Source organism: Melopsittacus undulatus, chromosome 5 (genome assembly GCF_012275295.1).
Source record: "Melopsittacus undulatus isolate bMelUnd1 chromosome 5, bMelUnd1.mat.Z, whole genome shotgun sequence".
Lineage (NCBI taxonomy): Eukaryota > Metazoa > Chordata > Aves > Psittaciformes > Psittaculidae > Melopsittacus > Melopsittacus undulatus.
Genome location: NC_047531.1, coordinates 49,490,246 through 49,510,599, shown reverse-complemented (window position 1 = coordinate 49,510,599; position 20,354 = coordinate 49,490,246). Strand labels below are relative to the sequence as shown.

Below are 20,354 nucleotides of genomic sequence, written 5' to 3'. Positions count from 1 at the left end.
CCCAGTAAAATAATAGTACTGTTCATGTATTTCAAAAAATGACCATGTTCAACTGAAGTAACTTTGAGTGATGCATGACATTACAATGATATTTTCAGCCATTGGTGCTGTAGATGTGCAGGACTGATCTGAACTTGCAAATGTTTCATGTGCCCAGCGGAGAGAGTTTGTACTATTTTGCTCTTACACTATCACTGAAGTGAACACCACCTTGCTAGATGATGCAGTTGTGTTTTATTTCTCTACATAGACTTGTGATACCATAGTTCAGTATAACTTCATTAATGTGGCTTTCAGAAGAGTTTCTTTGCCAGAAACATAATGCAACTTTAATTTACTTTTCAGAGCTTATAGGAGTTGTGAAGAGTGTGCATGTATTTAAGCCATTACAAATTACTTCCTTGTTTTTTTCTTGTTTTTAAAGGCAACGCTATGGGTTATGTGCGAATGATAAGATCTGGTGGACTTCACTGCTGTAGCAGTGCAATTAGGTACTTAAAGAAATGCTTCCTTTTTCTGTCTGCTCCTTCTCATTCCTTTGCTCCCTATTCATGCTGATATTCCCTAGGTTTTTACAATGCCCCATAAATTTTTAAAAGGTCCATTTTTATGCCTTTATTAAAGTGATATTATCAAAACCAGTGCTGGAATTCAGAACTGTACTACCATTGCCATAAGCCACTGAAAATCAGATGAATTCTGTGGAAAAAAGCTTCAAATGAGTTAGTAGAATTTACATGTAAGTCATTAGTTCTTAATTAAGTCAGTAATTCCTGATGTTAATTACTTCAGGGTGCATTAAGGAAAACTAGTACAAGCCTTGAGGAACTTGGGAAAAACGTTTCTTTGATACTTCTTTCTGTATAGATGATTGTGTTTATTAAAACATAGTGACTTTTTACAGAAATAGTTGTTTTTCTTGCAAGTAATAGTAAACTTACAATTAGGGAAAGCAAATGTTAGAGAGGGGAGATGTTAGCCTGATAAATGCAGAAGTACAAATAACGTGTGTGCTTTAGGAGTGAATTTAATAGTGGCTGGGTGTGAATGGTATGGCAGATATAACTTCAACTAAGTAGCTTGAGGCCAGAAAACTCAAGTAAATAACAAATTACGGTAGATACTTCAGTGAACACAGACAGTTGAGCATAATCCTAACAAACAGTAAATTTGCAGGTTTGTTCCTGATCTGGAAGATATCGTTAACTTTGAAGAGCTGGTGAAAGAAGAAGGACTCTCAGAAGAAACACAAAAAGCAGCAAGGTACCTTAAGATCATGCTTCTGGGATCTAAGGCAGGGATGGGATGACAGAATTGTAATTTAAAGTCATAAATGCAGTTATTAGTTGTCTCTGTATGTGTGCTAAAAGTTCAAATGACTTCATGCAAAAATACTTAGTTCTCTTCAAAGCAGAAAAAATAGAAGCAGTCATTTTAAAAATGAGAAGTGGCATTTGTACCAATAGACTGTTAGAACCTGGCTTCTTGATAAAACCCTTGTGGTTTAAAGGCTAATGAGCTTTCCTCACCTGGTGTCTGACATCTACCTTTAGAATCTTCAGGGCCTTAGGAAAAAAAGCTGCAAATAGTCTATTTATAGACCTTTTTTTTAGAGAATTAAATCAAGAAACATCAAGGTGGCTGTAGAGGTGAGGTGTAATCTCAGACACTAGTCTGAATACCGGATTGTGGGTGCAGCCAAAGGGAGAAGAGAGGGTTGTTATCATGAGGTGTAAGTAAGCAAAGAAACTTCTATCAGAAAGCAGATAATAGCATGACTTATCCTTTGCAGACAGTTGGACTCTGTCCTTGGTGACCTCACACGTAACTTTGCAGAGGGAACAGAGTACTTCAAAATGCTTGTGGATGTGTTTGCTCCTGAATTCCGCAGTCCAAAGAACATGCATTTGCGGAACTTCTATATAATTGTTCCTCCACTGGTTAGTATTTGCATTTCCACTACTTAACTTTAAAAGAATGTATCACATCAGGTTTGGGTTTAAATACTTTGTATTAGGCTGCTGACTAGCATATTCTACTTTCTTTCCTGATTATGATTGGGAATGTTTTGAGCGTGTCTTTGTTGATAGTTGTTCAAACCCGTGTTTTTCTTTATTTACATAACTACATGTACTAGCACTCAAAAGGTAACTTGAACTTCTGTTTGAATCAAATTTGGGGAAGTCAAGATGAGAAAGAAACCTGAGCTCTTTTAATTATCCTTTACTTGCTTACATGCTTACCTCTAGTAATCACCAAGAGTATGTGAAGTAATAGACTGACAAGAACAGCAAAGATATGGTTTTTTTCACTTATACATATGCAAATGTTTTCTAAAGCTTAACTTTATTCCCCAAAATATAGAAAAAAGGTTTTCATACAAAAATGTCTAATGATGGGAGACACAATTAGCAGAATTTTAGGCAGGGAATTATACTGATAGGTAAGAGCACGTATGAAAATACCTTTTAAAATTTGTGAGCGCCTCTTGATTATTCCAAGACAGCTTTTCCCTCTTTCAGACCCTCAATTTTGTAGAGCATTCTATCAGTTGCAAGGAGAAATTGAATAAGAAGAACAAAAGTGGAGCAGCTTTCACCGATGATGGGTTTGCTATGGGTAAGTTTCAGCATGCTGACTAGCCTTTGGCTAAGCCAACATAATGGATATTCGCAAGAAAAGGTTTTTCTGTTTATATTTTGTGTGTTCCTATAATTAAACATTCCATAACTTAAATTTGGCTTCAGCACAATGGGTTTAAGGGCTGTTGTTGCATTCAGAATCTCCTAAGCATAGAATAGCTGTGTATGGGAGCAAACAGATTTGTTGTAAGTTGATGCTCCCCCATTTCTTTCAAAGCTTGTGGATCTCAGTAGATGAGAAGGTATGCAGGTCTTTGGGTAAGTTATGAGGCTTTCAAAAGTTGAAGCTATTGAAGCTTGTTCCTTTATTATTTTTTCCCTGTTAGTTTTAATTGTAAATTAATTGCAATTTAAATTTTGTGTGAGAATTATCAATGTAAGCTGATCCATTAAAAACATTCCCAAAACATTTTACAAATTGCATGTTGACTTTGGTACATGGTTTGTTAATGACTACAGGTGTGGCTTACATTCTGAAGCTTTTGGATCAGTACCAGGAGTTTGATTCTCTGCACTGGTTCCAGTCTGTTAGAGAGAAGTATGTGAAGGAAATCAGAGCAGTAGCTAAGCAACAGAATGTGCAGTCCACAAATCAAGATGAAAAACTACTACAAACTATGAACCTTACCCACAAGCGACTGGAAGTTTGTTTACAGGTAGAAGATGGCTGTCATCTGTTCTGTATTGAGTTCTGCACTTACCCATTACAATTCAGGCTTCTGATGGAGCTTATTAAGACCAAAAACCATAGAGCATGGTCTTAGAGAAGTAATACAGAAAGAGTGTAAAGACTTGAGGTGTATGGTCCAGAGAGGATGTCGTGTTTATGATACTTGAGTGAGGCAGGAACTTGACCTGGTTGATTGGAAGTCTTTGTCGCATGGAGTTTGAAATCAAATATAATGCGACTAAAACCTAAATGCTTAAATAGGAGAGAATAACTTTTTGCTTAAATTTCTTTTAACAAAGATTTTACATAACACTGTGATCCCCTAAGAGTTTCTTAGAATCATAGAATCGTTTGGGTTGGAAAGGACCTTAAGATCATCTAGTTCCAACCGCCACTGCCGCAGGGGATGCCTCACACTAGACCATGTTTCTTGGCTGTTAATTCTGAGCTGCTAACTCGAATGATGCACTAGCTGTTAAATAGAAGAAAGATACATTTGGATTCTGAAGCACAGCAGTTCAGGTTTCATCAGTGGTGTCAATGCTTTTCATCTCACTCTGCTTTTGATTTGGGGTGACTGTGGGACACACATGTAGCTGGGTGTTTATAAATAACCTGTGATGATGATGTGTAAAAGCATATCTGTTGAAATAGATAAAGTCCTATGTTTCCTCATGACTCCCATGCATGTGCACTGTTTCATCTTCTGCTATTAAAAAACCCCTCATTGCTGGACCTTGCTCAGGAGCTGATCAAGCTTGTGGTCGTTTAAATATTTGTCTGGCCTGATTTTCCGTGATCAAATTGCTCCAAATTCTCACTGCTGTTACAAACCTCATTTTCAGCCTCAGTAATGACAGATTTATTGCACTGATTCTGCTTTGCTTAAATTACCCTTTGAAGTTTTTGGCTGATGTCTGCTTTGTAAAAATGCGTGGAACAAGGAATGAATGGAGGAAGATTGTTGTTTTGTTTTTTGGTTTTGTTTTTTTTTTTTCAAAAGTGTTTAAGTCATTTAGAATCTAGTTGCCTTTAGATGCTTCTGAAAAATCCTATTTATATCTGCCTACAAATTCATTCTTGTGATATACACTGACACTCCTTTTCTGTATCATTTCCCTTAGGAATTTGAACTCCTTTACTTCTCACTCAGTAGTGCAAGAATCTTTTTCAGAGCAGATAAAACTGCAGCAGAAGAAAACCAGGAAAAGAAAGAAAAAGAAGGTGAGTGAATGCTATACATAGAACATCTTGGCTCATGAGAGAGTGCCTTGGTAGGGATGGTACTTTCTTGTTTTTCTTGCTTTTGATTTATTATTCCAGAAGGAGAGTTTTACAGGGTTTAAGGGTGATCTGAGGACTAAAGAACAGCTCACAGAGGCTGCCTTTGGAATGGGTGCATTTCAAACTGTATTTGGGGGTGTGGAGGGGAGAACAACATTACCACAAAAGCCCCAAAAAACCCAACCAACCCCCAAAACTCTGGGACAGGGAGAACTACATACTTGGAGTTAATATTCAGTAACTTCAACATCATATTTAACCTCTTAATTACTAATTTGACAGTGGCAGTCTTTTCTGCACAACCTTAGCTGGTGTGAAATAAACTTGGGTGGTTTATTTCACAATGGACCTGTTGTGAAATAATGTGATTTTCACCTGTTATCTACTACCAGCTGTTTCTCAACTTATGTAGGCAGATGATGCAGATACTATAAATGACTTTCAGATGTTTATTGGTTTACCATTGAATTATATTCAAAGAGTAAGAGCTTAATTTGTGGTATGGTCTCTTGACTAGATAAAATGAGTATTGGAATGATTAAGATACAGATGTGAAGTTCAGTCACAAGTGATGTATAAGTTAAGGTAGCAGTATATTAAAAATGGACTTGGTAAATAATTTCCCACTGTAGTTCTGACAAAAGTGTAAGTGACTTGTGAGGTTACAGTTACTGGAGCCAGAGATCAGTTTTCTTCAGTACTGAGAAAACAGTTTGTAAAGAAAGAAGTCTGGAATGGGTTGCCCAGGGAGGTAGTGAATGCTCCATCCCTGGCAGTGCTCAAGACCAGGTTGGATGAAGCCTTGGGTGGCATGGTTTAGTGTGAGGTGTCCCTGCCCATGGCAGGGGGGTTGGAACTGGATGATCTTAAGGTCCTTTCCAACCCTAACTATTCTATGATTCTAGGTCTTTTAGCATGAATTTACATTAGATCATATTCAGTGAAGTTGCTCAAATAGTGGTTCAACTCAAAAAGAAGTAAAACCCAACTGCAAGCATTGTGGTGGGTCAGAGTAGACATGTTACCCTGGCTTCTTTATGAGAGCATTGGTTGTAGATCACCGATTACTTAAATTTGGGTTAAATATCCACTGTTGTGATACATATTCAGTTCCCTGAAAAATGTTTTGTGGTGAGAAAAGCTTGAAATGTATACCAGGGTGAAAAGTTTTGAACATGGCAGTATCTTTGCCTTCTACCATAATATTCAGGCTAGGACTCTGCAAGATGTGTGAGCATGTGTACATATTCTTTACATAAGCTCTGCTGATGGAAGAAATCTTCCACCCCATGTGCTGACCATAGTGTTATCAAGTGTGTTAGGACATCAGTGTAATATAGATAAGACTTTGTTTTTACTGCCTTGAATAAAATGATAAAACATGATCCAGGGCTTCATTTTCTGTTTCTTTTTTTTATTTTGTAGAAGAATCTGTTAAAACCAGCAATGGTGAACTCCCCAACTCGATGCCTGCAGATCCTGTTGTGAAATGATGTGGCTGGTATGGGTGATGATTACTTACTCAAATAATTCATGCTCTCATTATCAGTAACACTCTATAGGGGTTAAAAGCTCTAGATTCGATTTAATTGCTCTGTTAAACCCAAGAGAAAACATACAGTAGTATACTAGCATTCAGTGAGGCTAGGTCTGTGTTTGTCTGTACTTCCTAGAGGTACTCCTATTTTTCAGGAGTTTCCATTATTTACAGCACTTTCTTTAGATGAAAATAATGATATAAAATGTTGACCCTGGAGGTAGTTATTTTAAAGTACAGATAAAAAACTTACTAATTTTTAGATGCATTCTTGCATCTCTAACATAGTAGTAAAAAAAGAAGACTCATAGGCCACTGGTCTAAGGTTTGAACTGGTGCATCTCTTCAACCAGGAAAAAACTGAACCAAACTATTGTGCATATTGGTTGTCCAAGTAAATAATTCAGATGTATTTTTATTCAGTCCTGTTGTATTTAATGCAGTCACAGGTGACACTGTAGATGTAACAGTGTATGTTGTGAATGCATATTAGTTATCACACAAAATGGAAGTTCTCCTTAATGTTTTATTCAACAAACTCTTATTACTACTACAGAGAGTATTTACACTGTGGGAACTGAGGATCCTGTCAGGCATTTATTTATCCCTGCTGGTTTTTAACTCTCAGATCAGAGAAAGGGGAAAACCAGAAAATGTAATAAATTACTTCTCATTTCGTACCCAAGGTCTGATTTGCATCCACAGAAGTAAGGAAATCCAGAGCCAAGACAGAACCACAATCAGCTCTTCCTTTTATGACCAGGCACTGTGTGATGGGTGTCTGTAACTATTAAGTGATCTTACAGTTCATGAATATGTTGTGCCTAATTGCAAGTTTCAGCCTCAATGCTGTATTTCCTGGCCTGTGTAGGCTTGTTGTACCGTCCGTGTTGTTCATACAGTCTTACATGCCTGATTGTTAACAATAATTGCACTGCAGGCTTCAGAAGCTGCTGAACACTGTGAGAACTCTGTATAAATGTAACATCCATTAATGCCTGCAAGTAGAGGTTTTAGACTGTGCAAGAGTTACTCAGATTCCTAACTTCAGTAAGTAGCTAGACATAGCTTAAAAGTAAACCCCACTCTCATTAAAAGATAGGATTGTGTTTTCATCTCCCAGAACATACAAAAACTTCTAGGTCTTACTAACTAGAAGAAACTACTCCAGTCAGTTCAATGGAGAATACCTTTTTGGGGGTTTTGTTTTTGGCACTCTTGTTTTAGACCATCCATGCCAGCTTCTTTCATCTCTTCACATTACAAAAAAGTGATGTTTTAGCAGTTCAAATTGTTCCATCCACCCTGGGTCACTAGCTAAAACAATTCCTGTTATAATTCTGATTTGCCCTTTTCTGCCACTCACTCTGATGTCCAGAAAACTAGGACAGATATTTTGTTGCAACTGGAAAGACCAGACTGATGCTAAAGTCCTTTTGGTCCTGGAAACATGACACAGAAGCTTCATGGACTGTATAAATCAGCTGGACTCATCACAAGTTTTGGTTTTAATACGCTCTCAGTGCAGAGACTGCCCTAATTTTACAATTTTTGCTTTTTTATTTTGATACAGGTATTTTTTTGGTAATTCATGTACACTTCCTTTTCTGACCACATTATGCCCACACTGAACACTCAGCGCTGCAGAGATCAGCTGCTGCACTGCTGTGCTGCTGCTGCTCATTCCCATCCTTTTGCAACTGCAGTGTGTGTATTTCCATATTCCTATCTCAGCTGAAGTCCCAGGAGTTCTTGGCTTGCAATGGCCAAGCACTGCATTTCTTTCATCAGCTGCAGAATCATGCATAGATGGTGTTCAGTACCCCTGGGTGCACTTGCTAGGTAGATATGCACAGTCAAGACATTACCTTCACTCTAATAAAATCTGTACTTTTCCCTCCTTTTGGAAAGACACTGTCGTGGATAGGAAATACACTGCAGTTGAACATGAATTGGACTGTGCATTTTCTCAGCAAACTGCTGTGATTCTAGTGCTGGCAGTTCTGCAGGCAAAACATAAGCCTATTTTTATAGAACCCTGTTTAATCTGGGAGACCTGAATGTATACTATATGTGGCAGAAATATATATACACACAAATATGTACAGTAATAGTAGAGTTATTCTTGCTAATACAGGATTGTAGTTTATATTTCCTCCTTTCGTTCTGTCATGTAGCAGCATACACGATTTTCCTCATCTGAAATACAAAGTGGGTCCTGGATTTGGATGTGTCACACACCCCTCTGTCAGTAAGAGGCACATTAAATCCTTTTTCCCTTCCACAAGGAGCTGGAAGGGGGTGCAGAGGTCTTGCATGTGGTGCTACTATTATTCTCATTGCTTTTGCCCTCCTGTTCTGATTATGGGAACAAAATGGATCCTGGGCTGGAGATTAGACTGTGGAGCTAAAACAAAAAAATCCCCCAAACTAAACTGAATGCTCTCACTCAAAAATCCCAGAGGTGATAAAAGGAAAGTGAGGATGATGAGTTTGCTCCAGGGACATAATGCAGGTCTCTAGGTGTTTTCCTTCAAGACAGGGCAGAACTAGGCTGAAGTGTGGCTGCCCTCATGTGCTCAGTCTTGTGTCAAGTGGTAGCAGCTGTTCTGCCAGAGGTATCACAAACCAATTCTGGTATGGCACTGTGCCCTTTTGTGCCAGAAGCCAGGGGGCTGCCTTGCTGGTCCTCCTCCCAGCATGGTGGTAAGGGAGAGTGGAGCCAGTTGATGCCTCACTCAGCCCCAAAGTCAAAAGGCATTTGCAGTGAGTTGTCTCTAAGTAACTGTCCCAGTGGCACCCAACTGCTGTGAGGTGCATGGTACTGGTGCTGAAGGGTAGATTCTGTAATTGGAAGTAAATTTGAGTTTTCATCTGACATCCATTAACAACAGCTGTTTTCAGCTTCTCAGGTACAAAGGACCAAATGTAACACTTAATGTTTCCTAACTCAGTGTACAAAAGGGTATTTTGTTACCTCGGTCTCTTTGGTTTGTGAGTAGAGAACATGTATATAAAACTGTGTTAATAAATGCAATTTTGAGAACCTCATTCTCAGTATCTTCAGTAACATCAGTTCAGGAGGTGTTTGTTTATTTATTTTTAATAAGACAGATTCAACTTTTATGAAGTTTTTGTCAGTTACCAACAGTTTTCTTCTGTGGTTCTTTTAAACATTCAACAACTAGCTAAACTGAATTTATTCCTTGTCAAACACTTGCAAACTTGGATCTTTCAGATTCTGCTTATAGAAAATCTAGTTTCTGATTAAGTGATTGAATTAAATTAAGTTCAAGGAATTTCAGTTGTTTGTTCTGGTTACCTTATCTTGATTAATACAAACTTCTGGCACAGATTATATCCCCCCCAGTACCAAATGTTCGTTCTTGCAGAGTACCATTTCTCATGTTTTCAGGTCAAACAGGAAGGGGGGAATAAAGTGAACTTCTTAGCCAAATCGAATTTCAAGAAGACTAGAATAAACTCAAATAGACTATGAGACTAGTCAATATATTGTAGACTTACAATCTAGCATTTTATTACTCAGTTTCTCAAAACCAAATATTACTGGTAGATTCAGCTGTTGCATATCACTGTAATGTTAAAAATACAAAGAATTTTTCTTATAAAAGTACTTATTTGTCCTACAGTTACCACCTCTGGCAAGTTTGAAGAAACCTAACCATAGAAACAACTGCAAACAACTAACATGCCCCCTTCTCTGACTGCTCCTGCTGCTTGCATGTCAGTGGTATTTAGAATAATAAATCAAGGAGGTACATTCTGTCCATTATTTAATTACAGATGGTGTGTGGTCCCAAGGAAGGTAAGAGTAGGCACTTAGATTTGTTTTGTAGGATTATTCTAGATGCAATATAAAAATAGATTATATTAATAGGAAAAATTTAGTGTTTAACAAATTGGTTTGTAAATAGGCTAGCACAAAAGAGAGATCTTGTTACACTTAAAACTAGACTAAAAATAACTTCATCTGAAAACATCTTAAAATAGTGCATGTTTAACCTTCATTCAGATGCACATCATCATGCAAACTATGGAAATTGACTATGGTGGGGAATTTGAGGCTGGGTATTTGTTGAAGGAGCTGATGCTTGTACCGGTTTCAGTGGAACTGTAGACTGCTGGCCAGGTCAAGGTGAAGAAGTATTGATAACCCTTTGTGGCTGACAGCAGTGTTGTCCCAACTGTCAGCTGCAAGGGGCTAATGCTGAAACATTCCCAAAGATTGTCTGTTTCCTGGGCACACCTCCACACTGCACATTCACAGATGCACAAGTCCTGCTGCTGTTCCACTCCAAATCCTGAGGAATCTCCAGTGCAGATACCCCTCTCCCTCCAGCAGGAAGATGGGCACTGACTGTGTGCACGATGGCTGAAAACATACTCCCTGCTGCTCCTGCTCCCAGGCTGCAGAAAACTACAAGAGTCTGTTACGCTTCCGATTCCTCCCCTTCTTCATGTATGGCTCCGTCCTCTTCTGACTCATCATTCAGAAGAATGAACTTCCCGTCATTTGTGAATGGCACAGACTTCATTAGCTGAGCTAGTGCTTCTGGATCCTGAAGGGAAAAAAACAAAAGGGAGGTCAACAGCACTCCTTGAGGAGCACACACTTCTCCCAGCATTTTGCAACTCTTGGTAAGGTTTTGCAACTCTTATGACAACCTTTAGACTAAAGATTTGAAACTTAAAACAATCTTTTTTGGTTCAAGTAAGCCCATCCCTTGAGTACATGAGGGGAACAGTCATTCACTTTTAACTTTTATTTTGCTGTTCTTATCTGGCATTGCTAGAATTACTGAAAAACAAGGGGAAAACAACTAATTATTATACTTGTGCTTACCACCTGTGACAAAAAGCTCATTCCTCCAACTGTTCTGAAATCTTGGCAGCAAAAATACACAGCATGTGTTGATGTATTAGTGTCACATCTTTCTATAGGTAAAATTTCTCTAGTTAAGTAATTTGCCATTAATTTTAAGTGAAAAACACTTTACCTTACAGTGTTTGCGGTTTTTTGACAACTTTGCTCACACAGCTTCCATTCCAACATGACCAACTGAATTTGTATAGTTCTGAATCAGGTTTAGGGTGGCAAAATTTTATCTCAACTCAAGCTACTGCAAAGTCAAACTGAATTTATCTTCACATGAACTACCCAGGGGCTGGGTTAAATACAGTGCTCAGAACTTTGACATTAGGAAGAATCACAGTTCTCCTTTCATAGGCACACCAGAGGTACTTTGAGAGGGTGCCACCAAAAGTACAATAGGATGTATCACAACACAGACATGGAGAGTGAAACAAGCTTACCTTCTTTGCCTCAATGATTTCTTTTCCCAAGCTAATGGCATAGCAAATCTAAAACAAACAAAAAAAAGATATATATATGTAAAGTTTAGGTTTGGGGTTTTCTTTTGTTTCTTAATTGGGACTAAAACATAGAAGTGTCAGTGCACACCCAGTCTTAAATACAGGTCTAACAGCAGAGGTGGAATACCCCTGGACTATGCTAACTACAAAAAACGATGTTGGGTTCTGCTTCAAAGCTCACTTAAGCTGGTAAATCATTGTACTCAGCTTGCTCACCACACTTTATTTCCAAACCCAGGGCATCTTTCTTGTGCATGTAAGACTGATGCTGTTTTTTAAGACAAAAAATTCTCCAGCACATTGCTTATTTCTAATAGTCTGTTGTTATCCCAATGCAGTGTATTGTTTCACCATACCTACTGGTGTTACCACAGAACAGCCGCCCTGTCTTTGGAAAGCTTTACAGATGTGCATGTCTTAACATGAGCTGATGTTCACACTTGTTACTGCTCATGCTTGGCACATGCTTGCCCCCCACTTTCCTCCTTCTTGCACATGCTGCTGCAGCACCTGTAAGTGTGATTCTTTTCAGACATAAGCTATCAAAGGCTCACATTTTCTTGACAAGAAACTGAGCTGCTCTTACTTCTGTAGCACTGTTTCCCAGATGTGTAAGCCAAGAATTTTCTAAATCAAGTATTTTATTAAATGTTATGCAAACCTTTTCCCCTTCTGTGTTGCTCTCAAAAACATATGCACTCATGGATTCTTCTCCCAGTGGCTCACTGAGATGGACCACAAAGCCAATCAGTCGCTTGTTATCCTGATGAGCAGCAAACTGTGTCACAGTGGGGAGGTCAAACTGGAAAAGTATCAAAAAGGATTTATTTTATTTTACTCAGTATAGGGTTAGCTTGGTTCAGAGCTCAAGTTCACGTGACTCGAGTATTCAGTGCTGTGGTAAAAAAACACGTTCAAAACAGAAGTTACTTACACTTGTTCGTGTAACTTGGGTCTGAGGATCTATTAACCTGCAATTGTGTGTAGGGGACAAAAAGAAATTATTTTTGAGTGACTGTTAGTCATTTCAAAGCGCTGTATAATAAAAAGGCAATTGCTGTAGCAGTTCTACAGATGTGGAAATGTGCACAGAGTCAAGTGCTTTATCAGTGATCCCAAGTTCCTTGATGCTGGTTCAGCTCTAGACCCTGGCTCTCATCTGCCTAACCTGTATAAGTCACAAGATCTTTCTGAAGCGCTGATGTGGTAAGCACCCTGATTGCAGGGGCCACCACACTGGATGTAAATGCACTCCAGTGTAAAGAAAGTATCTTGCTTCAGCACATCCTACAGTGACAAGACTGTCCACAAGACAGCGATGGCTCTCTTGCTGTTGTTAGATGTAAACATCTTCAGTGCATCTTTTTTTTTGCATCTTTATCCTTGCAGCTCTGCTGTATCCCCTAAGTTTTGGTAGGATGTTCTTACAACTTCCTAGATAGTACAGAGTCAGACGCATTTTTACAAAGTAAAGTTAATCCTAGGGCCTTGCTGTCTTGAAGTGTGTATTTTTCTTGGGAAAACAAGCCCCAAAACACTAATCACAAGCTGTATGAAGAGAAAAGAACATTGACAAGTTGAAGGTTTCACAGTACCTCAAGTTCTTGCTAGTGACCATGAGATGCGATTCAGTCATACGGAATATGTTGTGGATGGCACGTGCAGCTAACACTTGTCTCATTGCTTCATAAATCACCTCACTTGTGGCATCTGACTGAACAGCCATAGAGCCTAAAAACCGAACTATGAACATCTGCTGCAAGAGTGAATCTGGAAGATAAAAAGCGTGATTTCCTTTGCTGTGCTGCCTCAGTTTTCCAGTAGCTGAAGTTGTCTATGAAATAATTTACTTTCATTTCAGAAATTCAATCGTAAACCCTGTGGGTGGGTGACTGTAGCAAGCAGTGACTTCCTGCTGTGTGCCAGGCAGTGCTCTGACCCAGTTTTAAACAGTGCTTGAGCTGGCAATGAGTGTGTATGTGTGAAATCACAGTTGCTTGGAAACTCTCAGAGTGTAACTAGCCTTTTATAACTTATTTGCTTAGCTAGTAAAATCTACTTGCCTGTCTTATCAGGTGCATGTAAACCGTGCACATAAATCATGATAAACTATGACTGTCCATAAGCCTTGGCTTCCATCAAATTGACCCGTATCTTTAAGCCTTCTTACATGTCCTTCTGACCTTCCACGCAGCTGGGTCTAACAAGGTTGTCATTAAATCCTTCCCAGATCATTGACTATCACCACAAGACTCCTAGCTGCAACCTGGTAGCCATTATGTGACAAAGCCACTATTTGATCAGGCTCCCTTCATGGTTGGTAGCGAGCAAGGTAAAGCAGGAAGAGTTTTGTTGAATGTGACAGGTCAAAGGCTTCAACAGCTGTATCTCCATTGCAAAAGATACACAGCAGCTTGAGTTGAGCTAAGTGACACCATCCACATGTGCAGCATGAGATGCAGGGCAGGCACCTGAGCACTGCACTCCAGTGTGCTGGAGCAGAGCATGGTGCTGCTGCGGTCAATGCGGAGGTGCCTGTCACAGCTACTCAATTGCCAGGCAGCTTGCAGCCATCCTGCCTTTCACTGGGATAGCACACGTTAAGGCTTGATCAGCCTGGAGAAGAGGAGGCTCCAGGGAGACCTTAGAGCAGCTCCCAGTGCCTTAAGGGACTTACAAGAAATGTGGAGAGGGACTTTTTACAAGGGCCTGTAGTGACAGGAGAAGGGGGAATGGCTTTAAACTGACAGGGTCCAGACTTACATATCAGGAGGAAATTCTTTACTGTGAAGGTGGTGACACACAGGAACAAGCTGTCCAGGGAAGTTTGGCTGCCCCATCCCTGGAAGTGTTCAAGGCCATGTTGGACTAGTTTTGTCTGGAAAAATTAAGCACTCACCTTCCTCTTCATCTTTGCTGCTGTCTTCAGATTCCCCAAATGGGTTTGCACGCCTAAGAAGTAAGAATAAAAGCTGTAATTACAGATTCTGGTCAGCACACACATGCTGCAATACCTAATTTTCTCCCCTGAAATCACTCTGTTAAGGTGATCAGTCACTGTCTCTGGCCATACCTGCCACCTCTGTTCTGGTCCAGGAATTCCATGGCAGGCAGTACAATATCAAACTGAATTGGTGTTCCAGGAGCAATGAGCTGTGTGGAGTCTTGACTGCTGGCTGATTCACTGGGAATTATTTTATCATTTTCCATATTCTTTACATTCTGACTAAAGTAAAAATGGGGAAAAAAAGTATGTTTCAGTCAACCAGTGATGCCCCATCTTTGCTCAGGAAGGGAGACAAGATTATTCAAAAATCCAAAGCAGGACCGAACCACTATCCATAAACTTAAATAAGGGTATTTACCTATTTACCTGTTACTGAGGTCTCTAAAAATCTGTTTTACCTTTTTTATACCTAAAACTGCTTAGGACAAATGTAAATGCTGGCATATTAAACGTGACTGCAGAGCAAAGCCGAGTGCGGGCTGGCTTTCAGCAGTAGGCTCCTGTTGGCCTCCCTGCCCTTCAGTGGCCATATTCCTAGCAGCACTATCAGCTCAAACAGCAGAGACCTGGACTTGTGCCTGCAGTTGAAAACGGCAATCCCTGACATCTTTTTAAGATCTTTCTTGGCCACAGGCTAGTCACAGTGCAATAGTTATGAAGTAGTATTACACACTGGGGCTGATTTCTTCTGGCACCTTTTCTCAAGGAGAATGAAATTCCAAGTTTCCCACAGTTACAGAAGGCATAACTATACATATTGCTACATGTGGTGCACTAGGTTTATCCTATTTCTAGAAAGTTTTCTGTTTCTTATGGTTCCATACAGACGTAAAAGGGACTCTGGAGATTAACTGTCAATGAAATAGCTATTTCCTTTGCCCAGTGAAATAGATGGCAATACTCTTCTATTTATAAATAAAGGAGATGCACTGTGAATAAAATTAGAAAGAAATTGACTAGTATTCCCCTGGATACAGAGAATCTTTGGAATCTGTAAGCAATCATAATAAAGGGAATCATAAATCATAGCAAAGGCACTGGCCTGAGAGAGGCAAAAGAGCTGGAAAAGGTTTGAATTTCTAGAAGAAAATATCTAAAGTAAGAATTTACAATTTTCTACCAAAACTTGCAGAGACTTCTTTCCATGTTGAAGTCAGTGTAACAAAAACTTGCCCTATTTGTCACATTGCTTTTGAAAGCTGCATTTCAGTCCAGTGCTGGGATTGAAAGCTATTTCTAATGATGAAATCTGAAGATTTCCCACTGAACAAGATGCTATGATGACATGGACACCAAGAAATTATACGTAAAATATGTATTTTGAATATCCTAAAACATTATTAACAAGTTTTGAAGGAGAGGAACTTTACTGGTTCCCCAGGGTTATTGCTGGGAGGGTTATTGCTGAATGAGCAGAAGAGAATTACAGGAATTACTCTGATAACACTGTAAAGCATATTCCTGTGACAGACTGACAGGAACTTCTTGAGGCACTACACAAGTATATACTTATACTGGGGACTGCTGCATTACCTATATCACAAGTCATCCTCTTACAGCAAAGCACTTAAAACTAAAGCATTGTGTTTGTTCCTGAAGAAATAGCAAAATCCCACTGACAACTGCAAGGATCCTCAAAGCTGTGATGTAGAGCAATAAATGGTACCTTCAACATGTAGCATCTCTTAACATTTAGCTTTCAGCAGTAAGGAAACATCAGAAGCAGAGGAATTTGCTGGAACACATAGGCTTGTAAAGCCAGGGCCTACACAGGGTTTTCTACTGGGTGCGTTTTGCCCTGTAAAAAGGGCACTACTGAGTACACAGTCACTAGGCTGTGCAAGTGAAGGTGTTACCTGGGGTGATGAACTTCGTGTTTCTTCCCAAAGCTGGTAATGGGAGTCACTGCTTGTAGAGCTGTCTGATTTAACTTGATTGCAGCTGCCTATGGAAACAAGACAACAGCTCTTTGACACATCTACTTTGCATTGCCACATAAAGAACAATGGGAAAGCATGTTGGAAGGAATGGACCAAAAGACGGAAACAAGCACCCACCTCTGGATTGTCAGTGAGATAGATCTGTCGTGAGATGTTGTTGACGGCACATATCCACTGGAAGAGAAAGATGACATTAAACTCCTCAGGCTCGCTTGTATACAATAACAACAACATTAAGAAAATATTTTTACCTCCTCGTATTCTTTCTTGCTTTCTGCTTGAAGGGTTATACCCCTAAAAAATAAACACAGCGTATCAGTGCTAACAGTGGACACCAGGCCTGTTTGACTCCAGGTGCTACAATAATGTCACCAAGCTTTGGATCAACCATCAAAAGAACAAAAATCAGGCATAAGCTCCAGCTAAAGGACACTGCATATGCTATTTCAGGCAGTTGTGGGGGAGGATGGGAAGGAACATGCTTTTAATTTGGAAACACCCTTCTGGAAACCCAAAAAGGCTTACTATTATAGCAAGCATGTTTTATATGAAACAGCAGCTGAACACGTAGGTGTGACTGGCTGTCCTCAAATAAAACCTGTCTCATACGTTTTGCCTGTAGGAGTGGTAATCTGAAAGCAGTATCTTCTGTCTTCGCAATCTACAGCCATAACAGAGCAGTTGTCCAGGTCCTGAATCAATCCTCCAGCTACTGCTCCCCTTGGCTGACACATCAAGTTGCCACCTTGAGTGAAGAAATACAGCCTTTCCCAGGTTGTAGTCACCAGACCTGTTTTACTAAAGAGAAGATGCAGTGATGAAGACTCATTATTATTTAGAAATCACTCCAAACATGTGAAACTGCAAACATATCCTGACATTAACCTGAACTCTATGTCCAATCCTAGGTTTTTTTTATGATGAGTCTCTTAAGTAGAAGCAGCACCTCACCTGTTCTTAGCAGAGACAAGTCCTTAATGAAAGCTGAAAAATTAAACTAAGTCCTAACATCCAAAGTTAACAACAGTCTCTGCAGTATCTCCTAGTTAAGGGACAAAAGAATTGAGTAACTGACATGAAATACTATTAAGCTGGATAAGAATAATTAAGTCTGAAGAGCAGCATGAGCAATTTCAGCACAAAATAAATCATCATTACAAGAAGTATCTTCTCCAAGTAGTATCTCTGAGTCCATCATCTTCCTGCCTATGGAGCCCTATTATGTTGTACTCCAGCTCTTAGAATGCTATGAGCAATTAATAAACGTCTACTCACACACAAAAAAATAATTACTAGTCAAATAAAATAAACTGATATTTAATACATAAAGAGGGTTACTATATGCACCAATATACAGAGCTCCTGAGGAAGCTGATGGAAGATCTGGAAAATCCGCAGAGGTAACTCCATGTACGGTATACATTCAAAGTGATGCATTTTCATTGTCAATAAAGTTTTTATTTAGGTAATGGAGATTGTTTATGAACATATGTATTAACTACAAAATATAACTGTTTATTTCTGTAAACACTGTTTCTGTAGCTCTAAGAACTGGGAACAATCTGAGCCCAGCCCCTTCAGTTTTTATCCACTTCAATGCAGGGAAATCACCCCTATAGGTGAATTCAACAAGAAATAAATATTTTCAGGAAAACAGTCCCAAATATCTGTAATTTAGCTTCTAAATCCCATTTCAAAGATGTCAGAGATACTTAGGAGCCAGAGTACAACTACCACAGTGATTCAGGAGCTTCAAACCTGAGGAGTCTTTCTAACTAAAAAAATGTAGCAGCTAGTTAGAAACTAAACAAACCAGTGAGTAGCAAGAGTTCTTACTTTCTAAGATTAAGGTAGCCAGCCTTCTGGATGAGATTTCTGTTGATAGCAGGTGAAGTTACATCAGAATCTGGGGTGTAAACAGATTCATTAACTGCAATTAAATCCTGCTGGGATACCCTCATTTTTTCAGCTTCAGCTTCCAGCTCTCCCTGTATGCTGGAAAAAAACCAACACAACAAGAAACCCAAAGCCATCATTAGTCAATTTATACCAGGATATAGCTACATCTGTAAGTCCAAATAAACAAAAATACCAGTTGAGATACAGAACCTTTGGGAAGGCAACAGCTAGTGCAGATTTACCAAGTGCAAAGCAAGCCTGACCATCCTGATTGCAATCTGTGATGCACCGACTAGCTTGGTGGATGGGGCAAGAGCAGTTGATGCCATTTCATTTGACTTCAGGAAGACCCTTCACACAGTCTCCCATAGTATCCTTATAGACAAATTGGTGTACTACAAGATAGGTAGAAACCACATCTGGGCTACGGAGCTCATGGGGTTGTAATCAGTGAGATGAAGCCCAACCAGTACCCAGCTATTAGTGATGTTCCTCATGGGTCAATACTGAGGCTTGCAGGTTTGCAGTCTTTAATAGGAGCTGGACAACCCACATGAGCAGATGACAATGAATTGGGAAGACTGATTGACAGATATGGTGGAGTGAAGGGCTGCAGTTCAGAAAAACCTTGACATGCTGCAGAAATGGGCAGATAGGAACCTCATGAGTTCAGAGAGGGGTAAGGCTCTGCTGGGATGGAATAACCCCATGCAACTGTAAAGGATGGGAGACATCTGGATAGAAAATAACGTGCAGCAAAGGACCTGTGGGTCACAGAGGACAAGTTAAACACGAGCCCGCACCATGCCCTTGTGGCAAAAAAAAGGACAGCCACATCCACAGCTGTATGAGCAAGAGCATTAGCCAGCAGGTCAAAGGAAGGAATTATTCCCACCCATTCAGCACTGGTGAAACTCCAGCAGAAGCACTGTGTCTAGTTTTGGTGCCCCAGCACAGAAGAGACAGAAACAAAAATCAAGAGCCACCAAGATGGCCAGGATGCCAGAACACATGGCCTGAGAAGAAGCTGCTAGAATTACTTCTCAGCCTCACGAAATCAAAGCTAAGGGAGGGGTGTGGGGGGTGTGTGTCTCACTGCTAGCTTAACCTGTTAGGAGGGGTAGTAGCTAGACCCTTACTGGAATACACAGTGATAGGATGAGAGACAATGGGTGCTAGCTGCAACCACATACTGTGTGCACTGTGCACAAGAGGGAGACAGAGAGTGATGCTCAGAATTCGACTGGACACGGTGCTGAGCACTCTGCTGTAGCCGACACTGCTCTCGGCAGCAGAGTGGACTAGGTGACCACTTGAGTTCCACACCGCAGCAGCTGTTCTCTGACTTTCAGAGAAACAATACTAGCAAATACTTCATTTCTTTATTAACTTTTCCAAACTCAAGGAGTTATTAACTGTATCCAGGCTACTGGCAAAACTCATGGGGTGGGAACATAAGAATACTTGACATTGCATACTTTTGAAAGTCCCTAATACTTGCACCTATGCAATAAGCAATTTTCTCCCTACTTCCTATCCATGTGGTTAAACCTTCTGAAGAATGCGAGCATGTAACACAGGCTGTACACAGCAGGACCATCAATGTAGTCCTGTTTCTGACAGTGGCAAAAAGTCTGTGGGAAAAGTACAAGACAAGTACATATATTTCTTCCCTCGTCTTCACCCCAGTCTTTTGTAGAAGTTGATGAAATCCTATAACTGTTGAAGTAACCTAGAGACACAGCGATGCATTTAAATCAGCACTAAGCAGTATCTGACTGGCCAGGAGAAGGGGTTTTGCATCATGCAGTTTCATGTCAGCTTACTTCCAACTTTTCTGCATATTCAGAAAGCTGAGACTTCCTAAGCTCCCACATCACCTCCAAAATGAGAACAGCTGTGTGCGTCTAGCCAAGTCATATGAGAGGCTGAGTTATAAAGGCTGAGTAGTATCATCAGATCTGATTTAAATTAGCCCATT

The 20,354-nt window shown here is 39.9% G+C and overlaps 2 protein-coding genes across 5 annotated transcripts in view; one reads left to right on the top strand and one right to left on the bottom strand.

The window, feature by feature from the left end:
- Window positions 1–9,182, top strand: part of WASHC4 (WASH complex subunit 4) — a 39,158-nt gene extending 29,976 nt beyond the window's left edge. Inside the window, exons 27-34 of the mRNA XM_005150547.3 lie at window positions 425–491; window positions 1,177–1,263; window positions 1,793–1,940; window positions 2,523–2,619; window positions 3,102–3,298; window positions 4,437–4,536; window positions 6,022–6,097; window positions 6,820–9,182. Coding sequence (XP_005150604.3) covers window positions 425–491; window positions 1,177–1,263; window positions 1,793–1,940; window positions 2,523–2,619; window positions 3,102–3,298; window positions 4,437–4,536; window positions 6,022–6,089 — 764 coding nt within the window. The 3' untranslated portion in view covers window positions 6,090–6,097; window positions 6,820–9,182. The remainder of the gene's footprint in view (window positions 1–424; window positions 492–1,176; window positions 1,264–1,792; window positions 1,941–2,522; window positions 2,620–3,101; window positions 3,299–4,436; window positions 4,537–6,021; window positions 6,098–6,819) is intronic.
- A 467-nt stretch (window positions 9,183–9,649) lies between these two features.
- Window positions 9,650–20,354, bottom strand: part of APPL2 (adaptor protein, phosphotyrosine interacting with PH domain and leucine zipper 2) — a 36,025-nt gene continuing 25,320 nt past the window's right edge. For all 4 annotated transcript variants that reach the window (XM_031050059.2, XM_031050060.2, XM_005150426.3 and 1 more), the window contains 12 exons: window positions 18,311–18,469; window positions 17,084–17,272; window positions 16,726–16,768; window positions 16,592–16,648; window positions 16,391–16,479; window positions 14,601–14,753; window positions 14,427–14,479; window positions 13,123–13,297; window positions 12,462–12,498; window positions 12,189–12,329; window positions 11,468–11,515; window positions 9,650–10,713 (listed from right to left, as the gene is read on the bottom strand). In XM_031050059.2, coding sequence (XP_030905919.1) covers window positions 10,585–10,713; window positions 11,468–11,515; window positions 12,189–12,329; window positions 12,462–12,498; window positions 13,123–13,297; window positions 14,427–14,479; window positions 14,601–14,753; window positions 16,391–16,479; window positions 16,592–16,648; window positions 16,726–16,768; window positions 17,084–17,272; window positions 18,311–18,469 — 1,273 coding nt within the window. In that variant the 3' untranslated portion in view covers window positions 9,650–10,584. The remainder of the gene's footprint in view (window positions 10,714–11,467; window positions 11,516–12,188; window positions 12,330–12,461; window positions 12,499–13,122; window positions 13,298–14,426; window positions 14,480–14,600; window positions 14,754–16,390; window positions 16,480–16,591; window positions 16,649–16,725; window positions 16,769–17,083; window positions 17,273–18,310; window positions 18,470–20,354) is intronic.